General features: G+C 42.0%; 1 protein-coding gene across 4 annotated transcripts in view; it reads right to left on the reverse strand.

Annotated features, from left to right (window-relative positions):
• Nucleotides 1-17545, reverse strand: part of TTC7A (tetratricopeptide repeat domain 7A) — a 176570-nt gene that overhangs the window by 117084 nt on the left and 41941 nt on the right. For all 4 annotated transcript variants that reach the window (XM_061991295.1, XM_061991294.1, XM_061991296.1 and 1 more), the window contains 3 exons: nt 16024-16161; nt 15573-15656; nt 3752-3856 (listed from right to left, as the gene is read on the reverse strand). In XM_061991295.1, coding sequence (XP_061847279.1) covers nt 3752-3856; nt 15573-15656; nt 16024-16161 — 327 coding nt within the window. The remainder of the gene's footprint in view (nt 1-3751; nt 3857-15572; nt 15657-16023; nt 16162-17545) is intronic.

A 17545-nucleotide genomic window follows, 5' to 3' on the forward strand; every position in this document is an offset into this window, starting at 1 on the left:
GACCAGACAAGTGCAGTCTATATAGGTGCACTAGTTTTGGAGCTTTTCTGGTCCTCCAAGACAACCGGCATAAGCTTTAGAATTAATAAAGTATTGCTTTACTGCACTCTGCATGTTTTCTTTCTTAATGTGTGAAAACCTGTCATTCTGAAAAAGGTAACCAAAACATTGCTTCCCTCACTCAGTTGTTTACTGCAGGCCCAATCCTGAAAGCTAGAGGTTGATAGGGCAAATCATCTGCTGATGTAAACCAGCATGGTGCCAGTAATAGGCTAGTGGAGTACTGCCAGTTTACATCAGCTAATAATCTGGTCATACTGTCACAACAGAAGCTGGAGGCGTTTGGTTCTTTTCCACATCAGGCTCTGTTATATATTGATTTGCACGGCACAGTATGATTATATGCAAGTTTTAACTTTGCTTTTTATCTGCATTGAGAGATTATTTCATAGATGTGATTTGAGCATCCTCTGTGTTGTAAATCACTATGGTACATTTCAACTATTTTTTTCTGTTTTCCTTGGCTCTTGAAGTTTGCTGAGACGTTACATAAAGCCAGCAAAACAAGCTAACTGACCACCAGATTAATCAGGAAAGAAACTGCTCTGTGCTCCTCATGATATTCAGTAATTATCCAGCTATACAAATGTTTTGGTTTGTTTTTTTTTTAATTGCTAGTAACCAAAACAAGACTAAAATACTGCTTGTCCACGGACCACAATCAAACTGAGTACCATATTACACCCAAAAGCATACAGTAGACAGATGCAGAACATATACATTTGCTGTTTCATTTGGATAAATGGTGATCTGATTTCACCCTTTTCCTGCCTATCTAGTACACAGATATATTTCCTAATTGAGAAATTAATAATGTTCTGAAAATCAAGACATCTATGAATATTTGTAACTGTTAATATTTGTCCATTAGACTGTTCCTGTGCCATGTCTATCCGCCTTTCTATTTATACTGGCATTGATCAGCTTGTTCATTTCCAGTTTAAATGATTCAATTCTGATTTGATTGCCATGTAATTTAAATGCAAATAATTACTGTAAGGATGACATTTAGAAAAACAGTTCTGCTAAGTAGGAAAGTCTTTATTAGGCACAGGAGTTTGACAGTAATATCAGAAGCATCCCTTTGACTATGAGATGTGGGAATCTATCATTTCAGTTCCTTTAAAAAATGCTTTGATTTCCCTTTGACTCCCTTTAATTAAAACTCTTCTACACCATCAAGTGTGGTATCAGGATGGAGCACAGGCCCAATGTGTGAAAGGAAGAGGGGAGAGGAATATTATAAATTTTGGTTTAGTTCATAACGTTGTGTTCCAGATAACTGTAGTAAAATTACTGTGAAATTACTTGTGAAATCACATTTCTCTTTTATATCGCACTCCAGTTCTAAGCCAGGGTCTAACTGAGTAACACTGAAAAGCATTTCACACAATGAAAAAGCAATAGATACAAGAAAAAAAAAACCCAACCCTCTTACTTTGCAATAATCACAAGCAGCTTTTTCTCCTCTTTTTCCTATTTTTTAGGGTTAACCTGTTTCTTCATAATCTCTGCCATATATGAAAAGTCTGAAGACACTGAAGTGCCTGAGGACAGAGTTGGAACTGTATTAAGGTCTCATGGTCTTTTCTGTGTCTCTGTAACAAGGTATTTTTCATATGCTAGCTGTGCTATCTGAACTGAAGAGATTTTTGGGGAGAAGCACGAATGAGAAGGAAAAATCCTGACTTTGCTCATTTCCTGGCATAGCAGCATCTTCAATTTGGTCTTACAATTTCACATTCAACAAATCATTCATCACAGTCAGCTGACTTTAATGGCACTGTTTGAAATGTAGTCCTCAACAGCAAGAGCTGCATAAACACCAGATCTGTGAGAGAAAAGAGATTCCATGCCATTTTTTCTCTCACAGTACAAAACCCTTGTCTTTTCACCTCAACACGCATCAATGACCCAGCATTTGGTAGAGTGCCTCCATTAAAACTTATGTTAAACAACAAACATCCCAGGGACCCTGGTTTTACATGGAGTCTCACAAGATGCATTCACTGTACTCCAATTTTGTCCAAATCTAAGTATGGTAGAGGCCACATTTCTAGCAAGTATTAAGAGACCACAGGCTCCTTGGAGTCACTATTTCTGTTCAGAAGTGGTCAAAGTCAGTCAAAGCATATCTGAATAGAGTGTTGTGCAATTTGCCTTGTTGTCTTCTCTCAGGATCCTGAACTTTACAGTCAGTGAAGTTAAGGTTGCCTCCAAACTTAACATTCCAAAACAGTCCTTCCTTGTTTATGAGCATCAGGTCCAAAAGAGCACCTCTCCTCACTGACTCGACAGCTCCAGTACCTTCCCCATTGTTGGATTTCCGTTCACAGAGCAGGAAGCCAGAAGAGTAAAAGATTTATTTGCAATATGGAGATCCCAAATTTGTCTCCTAAACTAAAATTCAGGTTCCTAGGCAAAAACTAGCCTGATTTCAGATAAAGATTCTCTTCACACTTAACATGTTTGTTCTGCTGAGTTTTAATGGGTTTTTTGGCTTCCTGGCAATCATTGGCATGGCAGAATTGCCAGAGGAAGCTGCCAGTATTTTGCAGTTCCCCTCTTAGGGCTTCAAGTGAATGCAGGTATTTGGCCCATGAAGCTCCTCTAGCTGCAGAGCATAAAAAGTAAAAATTATCAAGATACTTGCTGATGTATCAGACTAATAACAAGCTAATCTTCCTTTGAAAACTGTCAGAAATACTAACAACAGTGATAATGAGCTAGGGATACAAGAGAGTTAAATTCCTCTATGTAAAGAACAGAGGTAGGCTGGGTCGCTCAGTAAGGATTCCCTCAAGGCCTTCAGACATGAAAGATTTTTCCTAGAACAAGATAATTCCTAGTTTTTGCTGACTCACAACTAAGTTTAACCATTATAGTTTGAACAGTACAGTTCATTCAAAAACATACATAACCAGATCTCACTGACAGTGATACAACTCATTTAAGTTTAGCTCAATACCAACTTTCACCAGATAGGGATGTAGAGGACAGGAAGGCAGAGGGCAGGGAGACACAAGAAGAGCAACTTTTCACCAAAATCTGGGCAGATTCTTCTGGTATTTTCTTTCATGCTTTCTCACATCTTTGTTTTACTTATACTACCAATAATAAACCTTCAGTGACTGCAGGGACATCTCGTGGTGAGGACAGGTGAAAACAGCAGGCTGCCATTCAATTAATTAAACCAAGCAGCAAAAGACTGACAGATGATTCTGCTCCTCAGGATAATCAGAATTTCATAGGCACAGACTTCCACTCCCACTCTTCTTCTGGGGCATACATTAACACATCCAGAACAGAAAACACTGACACAGCAACTTCAAAAACAAGGGATCAAGTCATCTAGCAGACCTGAACTATCTTAACAGTCCACTTAATAAGTTTTGCCTCTTGGGGGCTACAAGAGTGGCCAATTCAACTTAACACCCAGTTGAAGCATCAGTCCCCAGGATGACTATTGTGGCTTTCCCTCCCTCCTTTTTTGTTTAACGTGCCAGCAAAACACATTTCAGTGACTCGCAACAAAATTTCTTGCTGGGTTTTGTTTTGTTTGCTTTTAAAGGCATGCATATGTGTGTGATTTTTAACAGAGATTCCCTTTCTCCCAACTGCAACTTCACTGTGGCACTGTCACTGCAGCACCTGGTCCATTAACTAATAAGAATTGCATGAACTTGCTTACCCAGTGCAGTGACCCAATGCAGACCTTGGCAGCCAGAAGAGGAATGGTGGGATCTGTAGGTCGCAGTTTAGCACACTCTTTGAGCACTGACACAGCATATGCTGACTGGAGGAGGAGGAGAGGGAGAGAGGAGGAGGAAATAAAAAAGGCTGATTAGACAATGCTGTTACAGAATCCAAGCAAGATATTTCAGTGACATGTACAAAGAAGTGCTATGAAGCAGAGAATCACATTTCAGCAACAAGTTAGCAACTTTATTCCCACCTCCACGCACAGACACACACATGTGAGTGCACATGCGCACGCAAGCGCACACTCTTCCCACGCTCAGAGGAAACATGCCACAACACCAACCCTGCCTGTGCACCTAACAAAGTGCTCTTCGGCTGTTAACACATTGGTTATTTTAACTCTGCCCTCCTAATGTACAAGAACTTTGGTATAGTTTTCCTTGCACACAACCATCTTCCAGTAAGCCAGAAAAGGTCATATAGAGCTTGTCCTCCAGTACATTAACAATTCACGCTAACTCTACTCAGAGATTTGTGCAGCTAAAGTAATCTGCTCTGCAGGTTGTTTTGTGCCTCCTCCAGTTCCACAACATACAAGAATACACCTTACATCCTATGAAGAGAGAAGCAGACAACTGCAGAGCAATACACTATTCAGCAGGTGGTCTGAGTGGCATGTGTTAGAAAGAAAGCCCATAAGACTCTTGCTGTCTGTCTAGTGTTAGTTTGCCATTAATGAATGAAATACAAGATCAGCAGTTACGTAGCCCTTTTAATTCAATGTGCTCTACAAGCATTATGTTTTACAGCATATATTCAGGGCTGCCACATTTCAGAAGGTTTCAAGTGGAAGGAGGAAAGTTCTGGTCTGAGACACTGGTGAGAAGGTCTGGTCAGTTGATGAGGAGGCAACTGAAGTTGCACTGCCACAGTCTCCCACCCCACCCTGCCTGCTGACCTCTAATCCCCTCAAATTCTCTCTCATCCTTGAACTCAAGGGAAAGCTTTCTTCTCAGAATTTCTCTTTACATGCCCCATTCTTCCGAAACTCTTTCATGTGGTCCCAAGACACACAGAGGCTTCTCCGTCTTCCCTCTCAAAAACACAATAAATAGTAATGGCCTTTCTATATTAGAAGAGAGCAGCAATAGAAACTTGCGGCATCAAACTAGTCACTATTTCCAGCAGGTCCTTGGGCATCTTCTCCTGACCCTGACCCCCAGGGACTTTCCCCAGTAGAACTCTAAGCAGCAGATTCAATCCAGTACCCCACAGCCCCACACTACAGCTTGGCACTCCCACCACCCATCAGCACTTGCTCTTCCTCACACCACAGTGAAGCGGGCTGCGCCTGCTGCCTCCTTTCTCCACAGGATTGAAGGTCTCCTTCTTGCTATGGGATTCAAAAGCCTGGACAGGAACTTGCTGAGAAGGGAGCCTGGGGAAAAGGAAACACAGGTGTACACTACCTCTACCCATGCTAAGGCAAAGAGAGGTATTGTAACCAAAGATGCAAGCTCCACAGCAGTAGAGAGCAAACCCTATGGCTTGAAAAGGTTGGGTACCTGCTGTGTGAAGAGTGGCAACAGCATGCCCTACCTTCACCAGACTGCTCCCACCTGCTTAGATCATCAGGTATCATCAATGAAAGTAAGGAAATATTCACTGTTTTACAATTCCAAATGCACAATTTGCCAAAAGCCAGAAGCTTGTCTCAGAGCAAAAGTGGGAATCAATAAAATTTGTCCTAGAGCTTAAACCATTACCTCACACCTCTCAGAATCAAAGACTTGGGTAATTCAGCCCTGAGGTATAGGAAGAAAAACATCTCTGCAGTCTGCTGTCAATAGGTGACTAGCATCTCTCAGAATGAACCTCCCTGACACCTATTTGTTCAGAACAAGTAGTGTCTCAGGTTTTAATGGCATCTTATTCCTCTCCCTCACAGAACATCACCTGCACTGCAGGCAGCTGGTATTCCCAGCAACACTGCAAAATGCAAACCTAACCTCACAAGACTCCTAGGCTGGCACATCATCTTCCTGTCTGCCTATACTCTAGGCCTACAGGTGTTTCCATACAAGAGAAACTGAAAGAGCCGAGCAGGACAACATGCATGTTGCCATTTTGTGTATCTGCAGCTGAAGTGTCCAATCCTGGTCATCTCATTATGCAAAATGAACTGAAAAGGCCAGGTACGTAAAAGACCATACACTATCCAGTTACAACACTTACAGAAAGACATAAACCAAAGGCAGTGGCAGTTTCTCAGCTGCCCATCGGCAGAATGACTACTGGGAAAGGAGCACCTGAGAGCTGGTGACAGCTGCCCCGAGGGGCAGCACTAGCACAAAACCAGAGCAGTGAGAGGCCTCTCCTAATCTGGGCCACAGCTGTAGGACCTTCCAATGCTGTATACCAGAACACCAGTGATACAACCCGGCTCCTTGCCAGTTCCTCTTGAACTCTGCTCCCTCCCCATCTGCAGTCTGTCCAGTGAGTAAGGCAGGTCCTCACGACAAGCCAACCCTTTGGCCTCTGATAGTCTCAAACTGCAGAGCAATTCTCATGTCTGTTCCGGTGGCAACTGCAAAACAGTGACTACTGAATGCTGCAAAGCAGAAAGTCTCACCTTGTGCCTATAGCAAAACACCTAACTTGCAGAACCACTTTATCAAATGCACTCAGCATGTTCTGAAAATTGATTTGCAGAGCAAAATCCACAGTTTCCACACTGTCTCTACAACACTTGCAAAGTTATGCTACTTTAAACAAGTGAAGATTTGCAATTAAACACATGGAGCAAAAGTGATTTTAGGAACAGGGTGACATGAAGTCTTTCTCCCTAGCTGCATTTTAAAAATTCAAGAGATCTATCTAATTTCACCTTGAAAACTTTACTCAGCAAAAATTATATATAGATGCTGAAAATGTTAGCTAAGGAATAATGGCAGAAAGAATATCCCACTCCCACAGTGACCTTACTTAGGGGAGACTGGCATGACATATAATATCAAGGTGTTTTAATGATATTAATTACAGACATTAAGAGGTGGAGAACAAGTATCAGCCATTCAGTATTGAATAGAGATGTCAGTGGTTTGTAAAAATATTTGAGATGGAACAGTGTTTGTGTACCATTGAAATAATCTGATAATTAAAATGTATGCATTCTTCCATTTAGTGTGGGTGGACCAGGCAGCCAAACACATTGTTTGTGAGATTCGCTGCAATAATAGATTTATTGGTAAGGCATGTTTTGGGAAGAGCAGAGCTTAAACTCCAAGTGAGTGCACGCTTCCTACTCAAAATTCTGAAATTCAGAAGACTTCACACAAAAAATTGAGTTAGGGCTTAAGTTCTTTCTGTTTAGTTACTTAATTGTTGGATTATAACAACTGCACTGGAACCAGTTCCCAAGGATTGTGGAAAACTATGGATTTCCCTCTAGGTCTCATTTGACTTCTCTCTGGGAAAAAACTTTTAAGTCCCCCCAGACACAAAAAAACCCCGTTAAACATATATAGTGTAAAGGACTGGCAAGCTTGCCAACAGGAGTCCTCAGTCTTGGAATCATCAGGTTTAAGGAGATTCATGACCATCCTTCCCTTTTTCATGACCAACAAATCACAGAGCTCAAATCAGGTTATGGAGTGAAATCCCTGCTTTAATGGGAACATTCAGATGGTGAACTGTGTACGGGACCTGAGAATAATTACCTGAGTGGGACATCTCCACCCTTCACGTATCAACAGCTTTGTGGGTTTTGCAGCAGAGACAGGGAAGGACATGTCACTACTGTTCCATATTTAAATTCAGCATCTGTAAGATGCTGGTTTTCTCTGTCATTTTTTTCGCCTCCTAATCTACTTGCATAGATTATTTTCCTTCTGCAGAGATCACAAACATGCTCCATAAGAATTTCTGGAAGGACTAGAAAAAGCAGTTTCTGGGAAGTAGTAAGCCATACTGACAAATGACTGCTTTTGACATAGATTTCTGAAAGAGCTCTGTGTCCCACACCCAATGGGGCTGGGGGTTCTTCACCTGCAGCGTGAAATCACAAGGAAGCTGTGGCGAAGGAGAGGGATACAGAGGACATCTCTCCCTCAGTGATTACAGCAACCATGGTTTTGAATCCTATAAAGGAGTAAAAGGTAAAGAAAAAACTTCTATCCAAACACAAAACACTACTCCCATTCCTCATTTAATAATTACATGGTGAAGCACACAAGCATACCCCTCAAAGATGCTTGTCTTTGAGCTGTACAGAACGAAGAATCAGGAGATCTTGCCATTAGTTATGGTAACCAGATACTGGCCAATTAATGGTTTTACTAGCACACTCCAACACAATTTTCATTCTTTATCCTCCTCTCTCACTATAGCAAAGCAACAAAACGAAGACATCAGAGATCCATTTCCTATTTAGAAGAAAAAGAAACCACAAATGTAAGTAAAAGGAAGAAAAATTTGCAGACAGTAAATCATGCCAGGCAGACTTAACACACCAGAAACAGTTGCTCTTCCCTTGCAAAGGTTCCAAAAATCTTTCTACATTTTTGCCTCTAAGCCAGAGGGAAAAATATGCTCCTCAAGGTGGTGGTTTTGGTAGACAGCCTCATTCCCAATTCACCGGGCAGTTCAGTACACAGATGAATCTTCACAACTAGCACTGCTTTAATTCTAGGATCATCCTCTCTGGTTTCAAAAACTGCACTATTTCAAGGGAATTGCAGGACTCTTACATCATTATGCAAGATTTAATATTCCCCGTACCCTGGGATTCACAGACATCTAGCTATAAATGGCCTTGAACCAACACAGAAACATGACAGAGCGAGCCAGCAACTGAGAACTCTGGAATTAGTTGTTTTGGTTAGCTTTCCAGATTTCTGTGAATTTCTCAGCTTGAACATTATTCCTCTAAGACATTTACTTCTCACAACACTGGGACCAATTCTCTCCCTTTTCTTTTACCTTGTGGCATGTTAGAGTGATGGAGTTAAGCAGCTTCAAATATTCACTTTTACAAGTGCCTCTTCAATTTTAAGATCTAAAAGCATAACTTTGCCCTCGCTAATGTGAAAAATACCCACCTAACACTTTCTGTTGGGAAAAGAAAGTTAAGCCTGAAGGCAATTATATAGCCCACCTAAGTATTCTGTTCAGCAGTCAGGCATCTTTGGAAATTTCCATTTTTTGGTACTATCTACGGCACACAGGCACAATCCCTTCTAATCTTTCTTTTGCACTAAAGGAAACCAAACTATTGAATATCCCCTAGATAGCTGACCTTTGTAACAGGATCTTTAACCAATGAATGTTCAATATTTTAACTCTCATTCCCCAGCAATGCTATTTAAGGAGCCATCTGAGGCCGCTGCTGCTCCCAAGGCTCCTGCCCGCAATGCAAAGAGAAATGTATTTTTTTTAATGCCAGTTGCCTAGCAACCAGCCTAAGCTTTTGCAAGGAAACCAGCAGAAGGAACAGACTAAATCATAAAATTTGTCTGCTGTTGCTGTAGAATTATGTATTAAATGTATTTATAACTTTCCTGCTAACCTTCTGGAAAGCTGTATGTTGGCAGTACAGGCATGGCTGAATCAAACTTGAAGCTCCTCAAAGCTGTTAAGAGACATCTGCTTTTGCTGCACTGTTGAAAGAAGGGGAAGTATTCCTTTCTGGGGGGGCAACACAGATATGAACAGCTCAGACATTAGCTTGTCATTATTTGGCTATGACCAGTATGTATCAGCAACTTGCAGAAAGCTCCAAAATCGGAGTTCACATTTGTGTAAGACTGGTTTCAAAGCCCTAAAAATGCTGCCAGCACAAACCCTGGGTAGGGCTGCAGTATCTCCAACTGCTGAGCAGCCAGAGGGAACCCAGTGACAATGCAAGATCGGCTCAGGGAAGAGGTGGAGCCTGCTCCCCCAGAATGACAGCTGAATGACAGATGCCGAGAAGGATGTGATTATTTCCCTTTGTGTAACACCAGACACCTTCTAAAACATTATGTTACTAAGAAAAATTATTCAGGTAGACAAGCATGACTCTTTTTTCTTCTGTCTTAAATATGAGCATGAAAATGGTTTTATGCACTGCATACTCTAACTAATAATAAACACCCACTGGACATGAGAGATCACTGCAAGACTGCCACGAGTTAAATGTCTCAATTAGAGTATCCAGCACTTTTTGACTCAGTAGACTCAGTGTTCACAGAATAATTTCACAACAATACTTGAAGAATCTCTCCCTCGCCACCCCTCGGAAAATGGCACATCATTGTCATTAAATACAAATCCTGTCTCCTCGGTAGGTAGGAGAGATATATAGCTGTAGCCTCACGTGCTCAAGGCACATATTTTATCAGTTTGTCAGTTTGTATGACAGGTAAAAAAAGACACTCATAATGCAGATTAGGAGACTTTCTGAGGTACTGCCAAATTAAGCTAGAGCCCAGTCCCACAATGCACTTATGAGTCTCTACTCCCAGAGAGCTACAGTGACACTTTGTGACACCCAGGCTGGGTTCTGTGTGAGGGTGTTAGGTGTGGGACAGAAATCTGAACAAGGGAGCATGTAACTGATCCAACTGGTCCAAGGCCAGGGAAATGCTTGCAAGTACACAGAGACCCTATTTTACATCCCTTGTGCTTGTAATACATCATCTAGACACTGACAACTTTGCTTCCAACTTCAGATACATCAGTAGAGCTACCCTAGTCTGCAGGAGGGCTGTGTGCTGGTAATTTTCACAGACTCCAGTGGAAACCATTTAGCTGAAAAGCAGCAGCAGAGAACAAGTCTACTCCAAACAACCGTCTGTCTTCACTGTTGTGAAGACTACTAAGTCACCTCTACTCTGTAGACAAGAGTTTTTCCCACTCTACCAAATAAAGGCCACTTTTTCAAAACCTTGAGACGAGTAGATGCAACCCTCTGCACTCATTTTACTCTGGCAGCAGGACAGTGGCTCATCTCATTGCCTCAGGCCTCTGCCAGATGGCATCTGGAGATCACAGCACTCGCCTCTCCAACTCCAGCCTGTCTATGCATAGCAGCAGAGCCAGGAAGCCCTATGCACACTCAGCCCCTGGCTGTCGCATTACCACATTACCAAGGTTATTACCAGCAGAAGCAACTTAAAGCATCTGTGAAGAGTTCTGCATTCAGTTTTCCAGCTCCAGTTCAGAAGAACTGGGATGCTGTGTTAGATTACTTTAAACCTTTCTCTTGCCTATCCAGAACTGCATTTAGTGCAAGATGTCCTCTCTGTCACAGTCTTTGCCATTGTCTAGGCTTTTCAAGTACTTCATCTAAATGTGCCTACAAGTCTTTTGAATTTCGTGGTGGATAGTAACTATTTCAACAAACTTGTTCCTTTTTGTTCAGAAAATCTACAGCCCAGTATACATACATACCCAAGAATGGGTTAAAAAAACCCAACTAGACCGTAAGATCTTTGTTATTATGCAAGTTGTCAAGAAGCACAGGAAAGTGAAATTGGTGTCACTCCATTATTCCTATCCCTTAAGTGGATAGAAGACAGACAGGAAGGTTAAGTTTCTTTGAGCTTTTTCATTCACTGTTTTATGAAGCCCTAAGGCCCCACTTGCTCTGTGAGAACTTACTGAAGTGATGTGCCTATTTTTGTTAAGATACACGTCGTAATGTGTAAACTCAAACCTACATACAGTAATGAGTCTAGGTGTCTGCCTTGACATTCAGACTGATCACTTGTGAAAAATGACAGTTACCATTTGGCAATTTTTTGGCTGGCAGAAGAAAATAGTTTGAAATTCAACTTGATTGACTTAACCCGAAGAAGATGAATATATGAAGTAAAAGTAAAACTAATCAAATGCAGCGTAGAATAGAGGGCAAGATAGAATGTTACAGCACTTTTTAAGGTCAGAGTTTGCAAATCCTAAAGACGTGTTAAAAAAGAAAAAAAAAAAAGGAGAGACCGAAGTTTCCAGCACTTACAGGTTGATAAAACTGTCCCTGTCGTACCCAGGATTTATGAGCATGATTTGCTGTACTGCAGAACAAGTAACGCTGCAGGATGTGAGATTTCATTACCAAGAAATGAGATCAGGAACTGGCTGTGGCTGAGACAGGTGAAAACAGATCTTTTCCCTGTAAAAGCTCAAGTGTACTCTGCATTCTGCAGTCTAGACAGACCACACTGTTTTCTCATAAGCTCTTTCTGCTACACTGGAGCACTTACTCTGTCCTGCTATCAAGCTGCAAAGCAATATAAAAATGTATGCCACATCTCCCATTAGCAAGATGACGCATTGCAGAGGATACAGCAGGAATCATCAGGGAATACTTTGGGATTAGAAGTGAAATACTGCACAGATGGGATTGTTGGGTAAGGGAATTCCTGACCCATATAGGGCTCAGAACATTTAGAGCTTTTACATCAATAGGCAAGATCAGGCCATTTTACCTTGTAAATATTTAAAGTACAGGCAAAGAGACATGACACACTTGAAAACCTGAAAAGATAGGGCAGTTATAGAGATGCAGATACTTGTGCTGCTCTGTTTTCTCTTAAGTACCAAATATTCAGTAACTTCTAGGAAAGGTGAAAAGGTATGCAAACATGTAAGGACAAGGTCAGAGTTCTCAGGTAAATTGTTGGAAGCTAGAGATCAGGCCACTTTTCTCTACTCCATACTAACCTAAGACTGAATCACAATTACTCTCTGGATACACTCACTCCCTCAACCACCCTCAGTTAAAAACTAGATTTGATCTCTGGCAGATGACTAGACCTACGGCATTGTCTGCTGTTGAGAAACAGCTTACACAACCTGTAAAGCCAGTAAGCCTCCCAGACAAGTCTCGTGCTTAAGGGAAGACAATGTGCCTTTCCATCACAGCCTATCTAGTCATTGTTGTACTCAGTATCAAGAGATCAGGTATCCAGAGGATTTGCAAAAGGCACAGAGGGCAGCAACATGCTAACTCCAGCTGAACGCCAAGGGGAACTGGACCTCATTTGTAAATGTCCCACCTGACATTGGCCAGTGCAAGGTATTAGCACCATGGCACTAAGCTTATTGTTTAAGTATCCCATCAGTAGTTTTGGGTTTCCCTATACATGTCTGAGCCTAGCCATAATTTTCTTACTTGGCATTGGATTTTGAAATGCTTGTACTGAATTCCTATTAGGAATCTGTGAGCCTCTTTTCCCCAAGCATCTCTCTTTAGCTCCCTGCTGACCTAATATGCTTTGTGATGTCTCCTTTTTTTTAGAGGAGATCTAGCCGTTTATGAGGTAATGAGTGGAGTCCCAGATTAGAGTCTGAGTTTGCAACGTCCCACCAAGTACATCCCTTGTGCCTCACAGTGGGGTGACTACTGACTGATATTCACCCAAGGTGTTTCACAGATCTGCAGTGACACAGGCTCCACACAATCTCCTTAGGCAATTCTTTTTACGGTATATCACTACCCCCAATTTTTTTTTGCCTCTGAATAGGAGATATGAACTTGTGCTGCTGCAACTGGAAGCCATCATATCTTGTTCTACCCACCACAGACAAGATTAACTCCATTTTCTAAGAGCTCTCAAAGACTTGTTTATCTCAATCTTTTTTCTCCCCTTTAAAGTAAAACAAAACTCAATTCTTTCACTCTTTCCTCAGTCCTGCTTACTATACCCTTAGCTGTCTTTGATACTTTCCAAGTTAAAGCTTTGCCTGTGTTTACAGAAGTGAAGGAAACCCCTTGCCTTCAGATATCTTCCAAGTTTTGCCACCACTTTTATGTCACAAGGTGACAACTTCTGTGAAAAAGCAGGCCACTGTACATTTACCTCCCATTTCACACCAAAGCCACTGTTTTCAACTTGGCTTACAGCAATAAAACACCAGTAGTAATTATCATTTGGCAGGTGACTGCTAGTTAGTGGCTTCTGCCCAAATCCAAATGGATTCCCCTTCCCCCATGGGCAAGGACTATAGGACAATATTAAGTGGTCTACTACTGCACAACATTAATTTGCTCACATCACCTAAAAGTGTAGGTGGGAATACCCAGAATAAACAGATTCCATTTTGTACCACCCATGTGACCTGCAGAAAGTCTACTATTTTAAGACTAATAAAGAAAAGCTCCTGCTGTCTCTGCCTACCTGTCTTGGTTGAAACCCAGCTGGCAACAAAGTACTATGCAGCCGCTCACTCAGTCCTCCCACACATCCCCACCTTCCATAGGACAAGGGAGGCCCAAGAGAGATGGGAGGAGAAAAGATACCCAAGTGGAATGAGACAAAGGCAGGGAGGGTTCAATGCCAATTATGGTTGTGGGTAAAACAGACTCGACTAATCAACTCAGGGAAGAAAGTAGTAACAGTTTAATATACTACTAACTAGGAAAAGAATGGAGAGAAAGCAAAACCAGAACAGGATGATGAGAAAAATACAATCAGTGCTGTAAGATCTCCTTTTCCCATCCCTCTCTTCCTGGGCTCAGCTCGCTGTTCCCAATATCTCTATCTCCTTCCCCTTCAGATGTGCAGGAGACAGGGAATATGGGATGTGGTCAGTCCATCACAGAAGGTCTCTGCTGCTTCTTTCTTCTCAGAGGAGGATGACTCCTCATATTCTTCCCCTGCTTCAACACAGGGTCCCTCCCACCGGACAGAGTCCTCAACAAGCTCTCTGGTGTGAGCCTTTCTCAAAGGCTGCAGCTCCTCACAAACTCCTCCAGCGCAGGACTCCTCTGCAGCAGCACACTCAGCACATTCTGCTCCAACACGGCCTTACCACAGTCACGGCCTCCTCCAGGCACAGCCACCTCTGTCTTGGGGTTCTCCACGGGCTGCTAATAAATCTCAGCTTCACTATTACTCTCCACAGATTGCAGGGGGACAGCTGATGTCTCATCACAGGATGCAAGGAAGTTTCTGCTCTGGCATAACTTCTCCTCTTCTCTTCCCTCACTGACCTTCGGGTCCACATGATCGCTTCCCACTCCAATTTCTTCTGCCTCCTCTCAGAAAGAACAATCCTCCTCTTCCAGCTTCCTCTTACTTGCAGAGATGCTCAATTGTCTCAGTCCAAGAAATGGTCTGACCTCAGAGTTGGCAAAAGCTTTGAGCAACTTCTTACAGGAGACACCATTACAGCCCCTTCCCCATTACCAGAAACAACTCCACATAAACCCATTACACTACCTTTCATAACCAGACTTCAGCCATCTCAGTGGTTAGCTGGCAACATTGACAAATACTCCACTAACGTAAAAAACATGCTAAAACACACATCCATGCATTCATGCATAATTTCTTCTCCTATAGTCTTTTTTCACCCATCATTCAAAAAATACTAATGATTGCAAGCTTTCTATGAAAATGCATTAATATTTCCTTGATGAGATGAAGAAACTATAGCTTACAGACAGATTAATTCAACCACTCAAACACAGTAAGTTGATGACAGTTTTAGATATCAGTATCTTTCTTATGCTAAAGCACATTTACATTGAGCCTGCAGAGAACCATCTATATAATGCTTTTCAATCCATAGCCATGCACAAAATCCATTTTCTCCTTGATAATGGGAATAAAAAACACTACATGGGAAGAACAGAACTCAATACCAAATGCACACACCTGATCACAAAGCACAATCAGAGTCTAAAAGGGGAGCACCGTCCTTCCACCTAGCTGTCTGATGGCAGCTACTCACACAAAACACAGGACTGTGCACATTCAAAGATGTAAGCTAGATATACTCTGCCAAGGAAAACGTGCCCTTTCCAAGGCCTTCAGTTTGAATCTTACCTTTCCACAAGCCACCATGGACAGGGCAAGCTGATACCAGAGGTGAAATTCATCAAATGCAAACTTCATGGCTCTCTCCAAGCACTGAGAAATAAATGTTGGGAGAAATATTAGACATTTTTAAAAAACATATGTTTTGTGAAGACTGCTGCATGGCTTAGTAATCAAACTGGGGGACATAACTTACTGTGGCCCAGAGCCCAAGTGTTTTTAAAATATAGTTTTTACGACACCCTTTTGCCCTTCTCAGTTAATGAGAACATACACCATCATTTCAAATGACAGTCACTTTGTCCAAGTGCCTAAACAAATTATTTTACTGTCTCAAACAGTTCTGTGTACATTTCTGGCCCGTGATGCCACAGGTCTGTAACCACTTCTGCTAATTGCTGACTAGGGTGCCTCTTTTTCACCTTCCCCGCCCAGTTCCTGCCAAGAAGGGCTGCGGTACCTCTGCGAGCATGACATACTGCCCTCTTCTGCCCAGCGTGATGCTGAGGAGGTCGTAGACTGCAGAAGCATCTCGGAGGCTGACAGCTCGGTCATCCTGCTGCTCTGGGGCTCGGCTGATCACTGCGTCCCGGTTCGCCTGGGCACATACACACACACACACACACATACAAATGAAGCATCAGACCCCAAAAGAGCACAAGAGAACGCACCCCTCCTCCACAGAAAGTCTCATCCATAATCCACAGCATTTTGTTTACAACCATCTTGAGATCTGTTTTAACTTATCTCACCATAAGGAAGGGGTTTCCATAGAGTTACTTTTTATTCACATAAAGCAAACTCGGGAAGATAGCTATAGGTACAGAAAGGAACAGCTAGGAATGCCTCATTTGGATTTGTTTCAGGAAACAGACCTACCAGATCCCATTTCCTCAATAATTAGAAAATCAAGGCCATCCTTAAACTACATTCCCTTATTACTTCAACCGCCTGCGATTGAGATAACTCCTTCCGAGGCTGATATTTTCTCTTCCGTGTCTGCACTTGATTTGTCCCCAAGAGCATGTGGTTTTGTTCTTCTATTACCTTTTTTTTTTTCCACTTGAGCAGGTTGTCTTAGTAATGAGATCAATTTAATCAATTGATTATCATCAATTTAATGCAATTAGAGGTCTGCGTGATGCAGTAGCAAATAATTTGAAACATCTTAGCAGTGTGAATTTTGTATAACCTATCAGTGCATTGCTCAGCCTAGATAAAAAAGAGACGTAACTTTTGACAGAAAATTATCAGTCTAGCAATTTGCAAGGATGTCCCAAAATCCCATATGCCATAGACCCAGCTTTACCTCAGGATCTCAGCCTCTCTGTTTTCTGAGCATAGAGTGAGACTTCAATCCCAGAGTAAATAGAGAAGTCCCGATGAGGGCTTCACTCTGACTTCCTAACCTCTGAGAGGGAAGCAGCACTGGATGCCATTCAGTGCTAGCACTGATAGCACAGATACACTGCCCTGGGCTCCTCAGTTGAAAGGGCTGCAACATCAGACATTCAAGTCTAGACACCTGAAGGATCAGAAAAATTAAGAAGACTGCCAGCAGTTTCACCTGAAGCAAAACCAAAATGTTGCCTCCCTGAAACAGGCGGTTATGAGACTTATTTTATAATACTTACTACTATAATCTTACATCTATTTCTTTGAAACTGAAGCGAGGGCGTTTTTTTTCCCTAAAAAGGTTAAACTGGGAATTAAACGTAATAAAAACTTCCAGAATATGCAGCCCTTAAAGCCCACGCATATTTCATAATGATTAAGCTGCAGCTGTTTCATCATGATATTATCTGTGTAATGCCCCAGTTCCAAGCACTCTTCATCACAGCCTCCAGCCCAGACAGCAAACACAATTACTGACAACTAACACAATCACAACCAAAAGCTAAATGGCGACTGCAGTTAAAGGCAAACTGTCAGGTCAGACTTAGTCTAGTGTTTGCACAAATAAACTTACACCAACTCTTATG

The sequence above is a fragment of the Colius striatus genome, chromosome 2, assembly GCF_028858725.1.
Source record: "Colius striatus isolate bColStr4 chromosome 2, bColStr4.1.hap1, whole genome shotgun sequence".
NCBI classification, from domain to species: Eukaryota; Metazoa; Chordata; class Aves; order Coliiformes; family Coliidae; genus Colius; species Colius striatus.